Source organism: Triticum aestivum, chromosome 2B, assembly GCF_018294505.1.
Source record: "Triticum aestivum cultivar Chinese Spring chromosome 2B, IWGSC CS RefSeq v2.1, whole genome shotgun sequence".
NCBI classification, from domain to species: domain Eukaryota; kingdom Viridiplantae; phylum Streptophyta; class Magnoliopsida; order Poales; family Poaceae; genus Triticum; species Triticum aestivum.
The window spans coordinates 202,487,671-202,502,016 of NC_057798.1; the positions used below are offsets into that span (position 1 = coordinate 202,487,671).

Here is a 14,346-nt window from a genome sequence, read left to right on the forward strand (position 1 = left end):
GAGATCTTCAAGTGCCAAGGGATGGTGGAGCGTGGACTTAGTGCCAATCACTCCATGATTACGGAATTCACCCGTGATCACAAGGTGGATGGCCGGTCTATGAAGGACATTGTCTTCACCTTCAATGAGAAAATCAATTTACTGCAAAGCCAAATCTATGATCTTGAAAATCAAGTTTTTGAGGATGAAGCAAGATTTAAAGGTATGAGTTTAGCTGCCAGTTTTCGGACTTAGGAGACTCGTGCATCCTCTTATGATGGCGAACCCCTGCCATGGAAGCTGGAGGACAAGCTTACTACCTCGTCACCACCATCATTACCAAAGAAGGAGACTTGAGCACACATGTATGGGCACTCCCCCCGGCTTGTGCCAAGCTTGGGGAGATGCCCCGGTATCGTATCACCATCACTTTTATTATCTTTACCTATCTTAGTTTGATCCTTAGTTATTTCATGATTTAGTTGAATAAAATTTTAATATGATCTATTTTTGAGTGTTAGTTTCGTGATCGATCTATCTATGTACGAGTGAGAGTTATATAATAAAGATTAGTTTGAATATTTTCTTCTTTACTCTTTTGTTTCAATCAAAATAAATGAAATAATGAAAAAAAGATCATATGCTAATCTTATAGAAAGTAATGACATCACATAAGGAAAAGTATAAGTGGTAAAATTTATTGAAAGTTGACAAACATAGCATTGGTCAATGATGCAATTCATGAAAGAATTAATAAGGGAAGAGAAGATTCACATGCAAATATACCATCTTGGACATCTTTTATGATTGTGAGCCCCCATTAAGTATTTTATGCCAAATTGTTGACGTCGGACAAGGAAGACAACATAATGATTTATGTTTGTTCGTATTCACATAAAAGTTATATTGCCATGGATCCTCCAACATGTGGTGCTTGCCCAATATCTTTGCTAGCCAAAAATCCGCACTAAGTAGAGATACTACTTGTGCATCCGAAAACCTTAAACCCAAATTCATGTTTTGAGAGTCCACCATACCTACCTATGGATTGAGTAAGATTCTTCAAGGAAGTTTTCAGCGGTGCAAAAAGAGCAATAAAATTTGCTTCTAAATGTGTTTGATCTTTTAGTGTAAGGGAAAATAAGTGTTGTACGAACTTGTGATGGCAAGTAATAAAAGCGACAGACTGCATAATAAAAGTTGCTATCATAAGGGGTAATATAATGTGACGTTCTTTGCATTAAGAGATTGTGCATACAAAACCAAAAAGCACATGGCAACCTATGCTTCCCTCTGCGAAGGGCCTATCTTTTACTTTTATGTACTTACTTTTTATGTAAGAGTCAAAGTATTCTCCTTTATTCCTTTTTATTTTCTCTTTTGCAAGCACCATGTGGTGGGGAAAGATCTAGGCACATATATCCAGTTGGATGTGAGTGATCATGAGTTATTATTATTGACATCACCCTTGAGTTGAATAAGTTGAGAGGCAAAACTATAAGCCCCTACCTTTCTATGTGTCCGATTGAAACTTTTTGCTCATATTTATGTTGTGAGTGTTAGCAATCATGAAAGACTAAATGATGGTTGAGTATGTGGACTTGCCAAAAGGCTCTGACACGAGACCCTTCCTGAAAATATGATGAATTGTAATTGCAAAGTTGACTAAGAACATAGTTTGCTAGTTTCCAATAAAGTTTATACTTCGATGTTGTGATGAATTGTTACTTGCTCACGAGAAGTTATATGATAAAGTTTATTTCTTGTTATAATAATAAGCATGATGCTACCATGTTCTTATTTTGTTTTTGTTGACACCTCTCTCTTTCTAAACATGTGGACATGATTTTCTGTATCGGCTTTCGCTTGAGGACAAGCAAGGTCTAAGCTTGGGGGAGTTGATACGTCTATTTTGCATCATGTTTTCCAACTATTATTTATAGTGTTTTATGCATTATAACACTTTATTGAGTAATTCTAATGCTTTTTCTCTCATAATTTGCAATGTTTGCACGAAGAGGGAGAATGCCGGCATCTGGAATCTGGACCTAAAAAAGTTATGTTAGAGATACATATTCTACACATCTCCAAGTAAGCTGAAATTTCACAAAGAATTATATTGGAATATATAAAAATACTAGAATAAAGAAATAAGGAGAGGACTTTTGGGACAGAGCTCCACCGTCTCGAGGCGGAACTTGGGTGGGAGCACTTTTGACCTCTGGCGGAGCAATTCCGCCAAGGGAACTTCCCTCCGAGAGTGGGAAATCAAAGCCATCATCATCACCAACAACCCTCTCGTCTTTGGGAGGCCAATGTTCATCAACATGTTCAACATCACCATCTCATCTCAAACCCTAGTTCATCTCTTGTGTTCAATCTTTGTATCAAAACCTCAGATTGGTACCTATGGGTGACTAGTAGTGTTGATTACATCTTGTAGTTGATGCTAGCCGGTTTATTTGGTGGAAGATTATATGTTCAGATCAATTATGATATTTATTACTCCTCTAATCTTGAGCATGAATATTATTTGTGACTAGTTGCCTTTGTTCTTGAGGACACGGGAGAAGTCATGTTGCAAGTAGTCATGTGAATTTAATATTCATTCGATATTTTGATGGTATGTATGTTGTGATTCCCTTAGTGGTGTTATGTGAATGTCGACTACATGACACTTCACCATCTTTGGGCCTAAGGGAATGCATTGTGGAGTAGTTATTAGATGATGAGTTGCTAGAGTGGAAGAAGCTTAAACCATAGTTTATGCGATATTTTGTAAGGGCTAATTTGGATCCATATGTTTAATGCTATGGTTATATTTTATCTTGATACTTCTTTCTAGTTGCGGATGCTTGCGAGGGGGCTAATCATATGTGGGAGGCTTGTTCAATTAAGAACAATACCCAAGCACTGGTCCACCCACATACCATATTATCAAAGTAGCGAACACAAATCAAACCAACATGATGAAAGTGACTAGATGAAATTCCCGTGTGCCCTCAAGAATGTTTATCTATTATAAGAAACCGTTCCGGACTGTCCTTTGCCACAAAAGGATTGGGCTACCTTTTTGCATCTATTGTTACTATTGCTACTTGTTACTTGTTACAAATTACCTTTCTACCAAACTACCTGTTACCGACAATTTCAGCTCTTGCAAAAATTACCTTGCTGAAAACCGCTTGCCATTTCCTTTTGCTCCTCATTGGGTTCGACACTCTTACTTATCAAAAGGACTATGTTTGACCCCCTATACTTGTGGGTCATCACTTTCTGTTTGGGAACCGCCTATAATTTGTCTAGCATGGAAGATATTGGGAATTCTCGATCATTTTTGTTGACAGGAAAAGCACGTCTCTCAAAATAATTTTATCTCTCAATTTAAGCCTTGAGCTCTGGCACCTCTGCAAATCTCTGCTTCCCTCTGTGAAGGTCCTATCTATTCAATTTTATGCACTTTTTATTTTTATTTTGAGTCTCCATCTTCTCTTACAAAGCACCAAATAGGAACACTATTGTCATACTTGTGGATGTAGCTAATATCTGAGTGTATTTCATGAATGGATCAATGATTGAGCATAATGGGATACGGATAGCTTTCTTTAGCATTGATATTTTGAAAGACATGGTTGCTTGTTAGTATGCTTGAGTATTGATGTCTTCATGTCAAATTATAGACTATTGCTTTGAATCATTCAAGTCCAAATGTCCATGCTACAATAAAAAAGAGTATATGATGAATATGATAGGTAGCATTCCACATCAAAAATTCCGTTTTCAATTGCTACTTTATCATGATGAGTTTTATGTGAAAGAGTTGTTGTTATAATGCTAGGAGAAGTGATTGAAATTATCATTGATCAGACTTATGCACTATGCTAGCATCCACACTTCATAAATTATTCTTTTACCATTTACCTACTTAAGGACGCGTAGGAATTAAGCTTGGGGATGTTGATATGTCTCCAACGTATCTATAATTTATGAAGTATTCATGCCATGTTAACAACAATTCTATATGGTTTTGGTATGATTTGAATGGAACTTACCTGGACTGACGCTGTTTTCAGCAGAACTACCGTGGTGTTGTTTTTTATGCAGAAATAAAAGTTCTCCAAATGCAAGGAAACTTTTTGATGATTTTTTTGGAACAAAAGAGGCACTAGAAGCTTTGTGGGAGAACCGGAAGGTGCATGAGGTGGCCACTACCGACCAGGGCGCGCCAGAGGCCTTGACCATTGGCCGGTGGGTAATATAAGACTTAACTTATAGTAGTGGGCACCTCGTGGCCCATCTAGACGTGAGACCGACGCCAAAAAATCATATAAATATAGAAGCCCCTAGAAATAACCATAGATTGGAAGTTCCGCCGCCGCAAGCCTCTATAGCCACGAAAAACCAATCTAGACCCTATTCCGGCACCCTGCCGGAGGGGGAAATATTCACCAGAGATCATCTTCATCATCCCGGCGGCCACCATGATGAGGAGGGAGTAGTCCACCCTCGGGGCTGAGGGTTTGTACTAGTAGCTATGTGTTTGATCTCTCTCTCTCTCTCTCTCTCTCTCGTGTTCTTGATTTGGCACGATCTTGATGTATTGCAAGCTTTGCTAGTATAGTTAGATCATATGGTGTTTCTCCCTCTCTATCTTGTTGTGATGAATTGAGTTTTCCCTTTGAGATTTCACTTTTATCGGATTGAATACTTTTATGGAGTTGCGAACACTTGATGTATGTCTGGCTATGAATACCCATGGTGACAACAGGGTATCATATTGATTCACTTGATATATGTTTTGGCACTCAACTCGCGGATTCCCGAGGTGACAATGGGGTAATCTATGCATAGGGGTTGATGCACATTTTTGTCTTTGTTTCCCTGGTAGAAATCTCGGGCACTCTTTGAGGTTCTTTGTGTTGGATTTAATATTATGAATTTGAAATTGTTTGATGTATATTATATAATCAACTCATGGATACGTGTGGTAACATTGGAGTATCTATGTGACATTAGAGTTGGTTGATGTGTATCATATGGTGTTATTTTAGTATGAACTCTTGGGTTGTTTGTGACACTTATAGGGATAGCTCGATAGATCAATTGGAAAGTATAACTTTGAGCTGGTTTCGTACCCTACAATTTTTTTGTCTTATGTTCTCCGCTAGATAAGAACTTTGGAGTGATTCTTCATCGCACGTTGAGGGATGGTTATATGATCCAATTATTTTAGCATTGTTGAGAGATTGCAGTAGTGAAAGTATGAACCCTAGGCCTCATTTTCAAGCATGGCGATACCGTTTGTGCTCACTTCTGTTAGTTGCTACCTTGTTGTTTTTCATTATTCCTATTACGAAAATCAATATCTACTATCATTACTACACTTGTATCACCATCTCTTCGCCGAACTAGTGCACATATACAATTTACCATTGCATTGGGTGTGTCGGGGACACAAGAGACTCTTTGTTATTTGGGTGCATGGTTGTTTGGGAGATACCATCTTTATCCTACGCCTCTCATGGAATGATAAACCTTAGGTCATCCACTTGAGGGAAATTTGCTATTGTCCTACAAAAATCTGCGCTTGGAGGCCCAACTCGGGTCTACAAGAACAAGTTGTGTAGTGGACATCATTGCTCCATCTATTTAGTGCACAAACAATCATAAGTTAACAATTCCATCTATCTACTCATCTGGACGGATGATTGAAGCATCAACGATCAAGGATACGAGGATGCATCATAGATTAAAAAATCACTCCTCAATGACACGAGCCAAAATATGGATGCATATGATGTGCTTCATTTTGCTAAATGACATCAATTAAATGGCATATCAGTTCCGTAAATTGCATGTAGCAGTAAATAAATTAGCAAACTCTTTCTAATATTTTAGGTAGAAGAAACATTTCTTCTAGAAATCCTCGATCTTCTTGTGAGTTGTCTCCTCACCTTTCCCAAGTTTTTGAATCAATGATAGCAGAGGCAGGCAATTTTTTCTAGGTTGAGTTACTCATGCATAACAAGGTCCACCTTGACCTCCTCAACAACATGATCGGTAATAACCCGGTCCTCCTGAACTCGGACAACCTCATAAAAAACGTGCACATCCATCTCGCCCGACAACGAGGAGTCGATGATTTCCTTCCGTAGTTGGGACTCTGTAAATAAGTGTGGGAGTTAAGGAGACAATGAGCTCACTAGGCAATGGTTTTACCGTCGCCTTTGAAGCCAATACCAGTTTAGACCCCCCCCCATCTAGATTAGTCCATCCACCATCGTCGTACTTGAGACATTAAAGATCAAAAGGCATGACATGCGACTTTTTACCCATCCCAAGAGACTTGAACATGTCTATATTGTGTTTCCCGCCTCTTCGATCTCAACAAAGTTGTTCGTTGATACTTACATTACATGCTAATTCAAGTTTTAGTATCTATACACACATATACATGATGGGCATAATTTCATCATTGACACTTGTCGTTTGGGACTACACTGTGTCCATGGGAGATGATGGTGTTATAGCCTAGTGGTGCCCCACCTTCCTAGTAGTCGGCCCAAGTATGCCGACCCGAAACCCCCTAGGACATCATACCGACCCATGAGACCTATAGAAGGAAGACTCTAGAAGCCCTATCGTTCAAGACAAGGAAGCCGAGGCTGTGAAGGACTCCCCTCCACTGACGTAGCCGACTAGGACCATCTAACCCTAGGGGCCCAACTATCTTATATAAGTCGGGATCGAGCTAGTCGATAGACAACATATAGTACCTCGGTTACAACATGTACTTTGTACACCCCTATCGCAATATACAACACGAGCAGGAGTAGGGTTTCACCTCATAAGGAGGGCCTAAACCTGGGTAAATATGGCCTCTTATTTCTCCCTCTGATCTACTCACCTCGATGGGACACCCCATCGAGGGATCTGTCAAGTTCTACTCCGACGAGAGATATCAGTATCACGTGCCAGCGTGATAGCTAGACATCTCAACATTGACATCTATAGCACGCCACTCATTTTTATCAATTTTGCTAATTCTTAGAGCAACTATAGTAGAGTCGCCACAATGAGCAAATCACCATAATGATTGCCAATATGACTATCGCGTCCGAAAAACACATAGCAGAGTTGTCATTCCGTGCCACAACATCAAAATTTATGGACCCTCCATATCTGGCCTCTCGGCATCCATATTTGGCGCCTCGGTGCTGCCTTTTGGAGCGATCTATATAACAATCACATGTGGCGCGGAGGAAACTTTGGGTGGTCCCCACCTCGTGTGAGATGATAGGGAGATTGAGGGGAAATCATGTCCCACTGATGAGTGGGTTCTGCGATTATGGAGGCAACAAATATGGAGACTCTGAATTTGCGCATTACCTCAACAGCCTGCATAATGCATATGGAGCGCACTCCATATGGATATGGAAGTTGCCAATATGGCAACTCTACTGGAGTTGCTCCTACTTGCCCAAAGAATTTCTTACCTCTTAGTCAATGCTGAGAAATGTTGACCGTGTGTTGAGATTTTACATGTTTTCAACTATGAGCTCGAACACTACTTTTGCAATGTATGAACAAATTTTTGCATAAGGCGAACATTTTCCAGATATGTATGAACAAGTGTATACAAATTGATTGGAAGTTAGTTAAGAATGAGTCAATACCACTCCCTCGATCACCAAAGAAGGGCATACCTACCCCGCCACCGGGTTTCTGCTAAAGAACGGCGGCAAGAGCCAATAGCTCTCCGTGTTGCGAAACTTCACTTGTAATCCTGTTCCAAATCACGCATAAAATCGCACCACATAAACGTCGTCTCCGACCTGAGCCAATCAAAATTAAAAAAAATCCTTCCATCTATTTAATGGGTTTGCATTGTCTCCTGTGATAAAATGGTTGTTCGCCCGGGACTTCGCAAACGATGCCACATGGGCCATGTGGAAGCGAAAGTTTAGCTGATTTTCAAGGGTATATAAGAGTTGTGCGCCTTCTTTCGGAGACGGAGGGAGCACATTTTGTCGCAATGGATGAAAATTTATTATCAATCAAGTTGAGCATTTTTTTTTTGCGAATAAAGTTGAGCGTTTTGTTTCTATTTATATTAACAGATTTGTGAAATGGAATTAAAATTAGCAAATTCTTGGTCAACTGAGGCATAAACACGTCTTTATTTATTTATTGCAAATCCACATCTCATCACGTGGTGTTTAATCGTGATGGCATCTAGATTGTTGTACCCTTGATCCTTGATCAACAGTTCCACACGTTTGGAAAACCCCTGTACGATGAAGATTTTGAGCGGTGCGCGACAACAACTTGTACTACCAGCGAGCTATGTACACGTGCTGAACCGTGTACTACTAACCAATAAATCAGGCCGGGCCATCCACGTCAAACTGAATGAAGTGGAGATACGTGTGGCCGTCTCTGTCTAGCTATTTTGCGTGCATGGTCGCTGAGATGGTTACGCTGACAGACACGGGACATACTCGTCAGTAACCACTCCTGCCTGACTTGACCATAGGAACGCCGTGCGTGCCAGGCAATCTAACGTCATTTCATATCACAAGATCGATGCCCGGGCATAATCAACAAGTTTTGTTGGTGCACTTGCATCACAGACGATTGCACCTGTAACAATAATTAACAACTGTACCCGGGCAAAGACCAACGCAGCAGCAGCAAGTCAGCTACCAAACAGTCTAGCGCACATGCAAAACACGCGACCTTACCTGTAGTTAACAGTAATCTAGGAGTAGTTAACAGTAAATTAAGCAGCGTCCAAAGTGACTGTCACGGTCAGAATAGTGTAGCCGCAGGAAATTCCAGCACGGGCGTGCATTGCATGGCATCGCATCGCATCTTTCGACAAAAAGGCTTGTCCAACACATGGCTCGCTGTCCTCCTCGGGTTCACGTGAGACAAAATCCAAACCTTTTGCCCCCGTCATCCTGTCGAGCAAAAGGCGAAGCTTCCCGGTGCTTGCCGGCACACAGCCTCTGCGCACCAGCGCACGCTGAAACCCAGAAACCCACCCGTGCCTGGTCAAAAATGGGCGAGGACTTTCACGCCCCGTCTCGGCCGGCGTGTGGTGGGCGTCCACAGCCCCGCGGGAGCGCGCGCGCGCGCGGCCGGGGACGCGGTGTCGCGTGGTCACCAGCTCAGCTCCCCCTCGCACGTCCGCTCGGTCTGGTCTCGCCGCTCCACGCTGTAGCTAGCCGCCCAGTTGCTCATGCCCGCGCTCCCTCCCTCGCCCAATAATGCAGGCACGCACAGGCCGGCGACCGCATGGGCGGTGCGGGCGGTGGCGCTCGTCAACAAACCACCTGCGCGCACGAGCCGCCGGCCGCTCACTGGCACACTGGCATCCATCCCGTGGCGCGTATAAAAAACAAGCCGGTCAGCCCCTGCTGCATGTTGCAATAAAAATTTGCGGCCAGGCCGGTGATTCGAAGTTTCCTTTAACGCGAACCGGATCCCCAGCCGGATCCTGCACATTTAGCGAGCGAGCGAGCGAGCAGGCCCCAATTTTTCTTCTTCCGTTGGCGATCGCGCCGCGGCTCCAGGGACGTGTCGCGAGGGCAGCCGGTCCGGCCCAGTCCCAGTCGCTCTCCCAACCACTCAGCCCGAGCGGTTGCGGTTCAATGCACGTCGCCACCACCACGTCCGTCGCATAACCGCTGCCGCCTCTGTTACATGCATGGAACGAAGATGCGTCAAGACATGGCCGTCGCGTCGCGGTCGATGCGTGCACACAATGGGAACTTTGGCACTCGTATCCTTTACCGTCGGGATCGACCGGGCCGGCAGCCGCGTACGTGCCGCTGTCCTTGCCGGCTGCCTGTCCACCCCCGGACGGGACACTGGGCCCTTGCTGCCGCGCCATGGACGGACAAGTCCTTGACGTATGTCATCGCATGTCCTTCTTCCCGGCCGCGGAGCTCCGTCATCCTCATCCGCGCGCCCCTCTCCCCTATAAATAACTGCCCACGCCGAGCCGTTCTGACACAGGCTTAGTACCAACACAGCAGCCGATCGAGCAAACATTCCTGACCCTCCTTCCCTCCCTCCTACGCATCCGGCCGGCATTCTTTAGCTAGCTCCTAGCTCTAGCCAAGCTCACAGCTCCCGTTCGCTGCTCTGCTAGTGTCTCCGATTCAGCAAATGGCGGCGATGAATGTGTCGAGGGCCATCGGCGCGGCTCTGCGGAGCCCGGCCTCGTCACCGGTGGCGGAGGCGGCGGCCGCAGCGAAAGCCAAGGACGCCGAGAAGCTGCGCTTCATCGATGAGATGACCTGCAACGTCGACTCCGTGCAGGAGCGCGTCCTGGCCGAGATCCTCGCCCGGAACGTCGACACGGAGTACCTCAAGAACTGCGGCCTCGACGGCGCCGCCGACCGCGACACCTTCCGGGCCAAGGTGCCGGTCGTGTCCTACGACGCTCTGCAGCCCTACATCCAGCGCATTGTCAATGGGGATCGGTCACCGATCCTGTCCACGCACCCGGTCTCCGAGTTCCTCACCAGCTCCGGCACGTCGGCCGGCGAGCGCAAGCTTATGCCCACCATCAAGGACGAGCTCGACCGCCGCCAGCTCCTCTACAGCCTCCTGATGCCGGTCATGAACCTGTAAGTTGGCACTCGATGGCATTCCATAATCAACTAATCTTGGGTGGCAGTCCAAAGCTAGAGAACAGCTACTGATTGATCGATCCAATGTTTCTTGCAGATATCTGTCGGGGCTTGACAAGGGGAAGGGCCTCTACTTCCTGTTCGTCAAGTCGGAGACCAAGACCCCGAGCGGCCTGACGGCGCGGCCAGTGCTCACCAGCTACTACAAGAGCGAGCAGTTCAAGAACCGCCCCTACGACCCCTACCACAACTACACCAGCCCGACGGCGGCCATCCTCTGCGCGGACGCCTTCCAGAGCATGTACGCGCAGATGGTGTGCGGGCTCTGCCAGCGCCACGAGGTGCTCCGCGTCGGCGCCGTGTTCGCCTCCGGCCTCCTGCGCGCGATCCGTTTCCTCCAGCTCAACTGGAAGGAGCTCGCCGCCGACATCGAGGCCGGCGCGCTCAACCCACGCGTCACCGACGCGTCCGTGCGCGAGGCGGTCGCGGGAATCCTCCGGCCAGACCCCGAGCTCGCCCAGTTCGTCCGGGACGAGTGTTGCAATGACGACTGGGCCGGCATCGTCAGGCGCATTTGGCCCAACACCAAGTATCTCGACGTCATCGTCACCGGCGCCATGGCGCAGTACATCGGGACCCTCAAGTACTACAGCGGCGACCTTCCGATGGCGTGTACCATGTACGCGTCATCGGAGTGTTACTTCGGGCTCAACCTTCGCCCGCTCTGCGACCCTTCGGAGGTGTCCTACACCATCATGCCCAACATGGGGTACTTCGAGTTCCTCCCCGTGGACGAGGCGACCGGCGCGGCGTCGTGCGTGGACGCGGGCAACCTGGTGGACCTCGCCCGCGTGGAGGCCGGGCGGGAGTACGAGCTGGTGATCACCACCTACGCCGGGCTGAACCGGTACCGCGTCGGCGACGTCCTCCGCGTGACGGGGTTCCACAATGCGGCGCCTCAGTTCCAGTTCGTCCGCCGCAAGAACGTCCTGCTGTCCATCGAGTCGGACAAGACCGACGAGGCGGAGCTGCAGCGCGCCGTGGAGCGCGCGTCGGCGCTGCTCCGCCCGCACGGCGCGTCCGTGGCGGAGTACACCAGCCAGGCGTGCACCAAGAGCATCCCCGGCCACTACGTGATCTACTGGGAGCTGCTGACGACGGGCGCCGGCGCGACGGCGGTGGACAAGGCCACCCTGGACGCCTGCTGCCTGGAGATGGAGGAGGCGCTGAACACGGTGTACAGGCAGAGCAGGGTGGCGGACGGCTCCATCGGGCCGCTCGAGATCCGGGTCGTCCGGGCGGGCACGTTCGAGGAGCTCATGGACTACGCCATCTCCCGGGGCGCCAGCATCAACCAGTACAAGGCCCCCCGCTGCGTGACGTTCCCGCCGATCATCGAGCTGCTGGACTCGCGCGTGGTGTCCAGCCACTTCAGCCCCGCCCTGCCGCACTGGACCCCGGCACGGCGCTCCGACTAGAGCGACGGCGATCGCCCCACGAAGCACGGCGACGTCTCCGCCTGAATTGATCCCTTGTTGAAAATTTTGGTTGTTGCCGTCGGCGTCAGCTAGTAGTAGCAGTAGCAGTAGAGAACGAGAGTGAGTACCACCTTTGATGCTAGGAATGAGGCTGGAATATGGTTAATGGTTGATGTAACAGTCCGATTACTGCCGGAGTATGATTAATGATTGATTGTTAATGGTTGATGTGCTTGTCTGTCTGTATCTATCGGGAGTTCGTATGATTGTTAATTAATTAACGGAACATGCCTCCAAAACCGTACGAGTTACTAGTACTGTACTTGCAAGATATTTCCCCCAATTATTGTGCACTAGCCGACACCAGCATAGACTAGAGGCCGATTGTTATTTCCTCATTATCCTGCTGTTGGCCTTTCCATTTTGCAGGAAGTGTTCTGTGAGAGGTCGTTGCTGCTGCTTGTTGGAAAATGTTAGCAAGAGGAGCGGAATTTGCCGCGTGATATAGCTCATCGCCACTGAGATTGGGTCGAGGCGGCAATAATTGAGGCGTCCGCGGCTTCCCGCCGTCGGTCGACTTTTACTGCTTCAAGTACGGCGGTAATCTGATCGTGAATGAGAGCTGTCTGGTCAGAGTTACGTAGATGCATTGTGCGATGTTGACACTTGATTAGACAAGATCGGTTTGATCATCAGGCCCATGACAAGCGTATTGCTAAATCATGCATGCCGGACCCAAGCACGATCCCGCTGTCTGCAAGGGTCGTCAGACAGTGCTCTTGTTTGAATGGTCTTCGGGGTACTGTTACTAGTAGGAGCGGACCTGCATGCTTTCTTGACTGCGCGGTCAGTGCTGTTGCGTCTCCTCTGCTCGTTTTCCACCGAGTCCAAACTGAAACGATTTCTACTTACATCGATCGCTCCCTTTGTCTTCTTTTCTCCCCAAAAGTTTTGTCTAAAAGGGGGTGACCGTCCCTGGTACGTTTGTTTCCCTGGTCCAGTGTTGGGTACGTGCGCTGTGACCTGGGCTTTATGCAAAGTGATGGTAAGGAATCCTTGCTTGGATACGTGCTCAAACGCTTTTCTAAGCCAAATCGGTCAAGATTTGTGGGCAAGGCACACACGTGCACGCGGTGCGTCGCACGGCCTGCTTTGACCGCGTTAAGCCGGCGCAATGGCTGGGTAAGATAACAGCCCGCTCCACCACGGTGAAGAGTGAAGACGAGTCCAGCACGCCATGCTTGTAGACTGTTGTAATATATGGCTTCCACGATTGCGGCATGGGAGGGACGACCGAGAAAATCCCGCGGCCGGCCGGTCATCGATCCCGTATCGGCGGCCGGGCTGCCGTTTGAGGGCGCGCTGCGCACGGCGGGAGTCGTGTTGCCCGGCCGAGACACGGGCGCAGGTTCCCCTGCCGGGGTCACGCGCCGCTGCCTCCCCCTTGTGTTTTCGAGTCGAGTACGCCCACGCCGCACGGCCGTGTCCGCGCACCTGGGGCCGTGCGGGAGATCTCTATTCTATGACCACGAGCCCATGACGCTGCCCGCGCCGGGCTGCGTTTGACTATTGGTTTTGGTGGCTCCGTGCACGACGCTGCCTTGGCACGCAACAGCTGTCTGCTCATTTCTTTACACTGCTCGTACGGAGGAGGAGTGAGCGTCGCGCGGATCGTGCGGTGTCGCAGTCGCAGAAACAGCTGACATCGACTGAACGGAGCAGCGTAGCTATCCTGAGATTCTGCTAATGTTGATCGGGCTTGGATATTTGCACAGAGGACTTGATTCTAGCAAATGGATGCCAGTGTTCACGTCTAGTCTAGTTTGGACAAGATGGCAAGAACGCGCGCAGACGGGCATTGGTGTCCGCCTCCCGCGAGGCGAATAAGGGCACGTACAATGGAGGCAGTACCAAGCTACTGCCCCATCTTCCAACTAGATAAAGAAAACCTAAAACTACATGCATTACAAAAATTTTCCAACGCATGGGTGGTCTCATGCATGTTACCAGGTCCCACGGTGACTCTCCCTCCATCATCTTTACTTGCATATTGTTCCGTTTTTTCTCACAACGCACTCTCTCTCTCCTACCTTTCTCACCTGAAGGACCACACTTTTTGGCGAAGAACCTAGCTCCTCTGCAAGCTACACCAAGCCTCTGCAAGCTATAATCTTTTTCACCGATTTTCTCCACGGCATCATGCATCTGATGTGGAACCATGGGGCAGCTGTCCAAGCTAGATCATT

At 47.8% G+C, this 14,346-nt stretch overlaps 1 protein-coding gene across 1 annotated transcript; it reads left to right on the forward strand.

The window, feature by feature from the left end:
- The first annotated feature begins 9,978 nt into the window (after positions 1–9,978).
- Positions 9,979–12,326, forward strand: LOC123044352 (indole-3-acetic acid-amido synthetase GH3.8). Its single transcript, XM_044467078.1, has 2 exons — positions 9,979–10,619; positions 10,720–12,326. Exons 1-2 carry the CDS (start codon positions 10,156–10,158, stop codon positions 12,098–12,100), a joined length of 1,845 nt encoding a protein of 614 aa, XP_044323013.1. The 5' UTR covers positions 9,979–10,155; the 3' UTR covers positions 12,101–12,326.
- Positions 12,327–14,346: the final 2,020 nt, after the last annotated feature.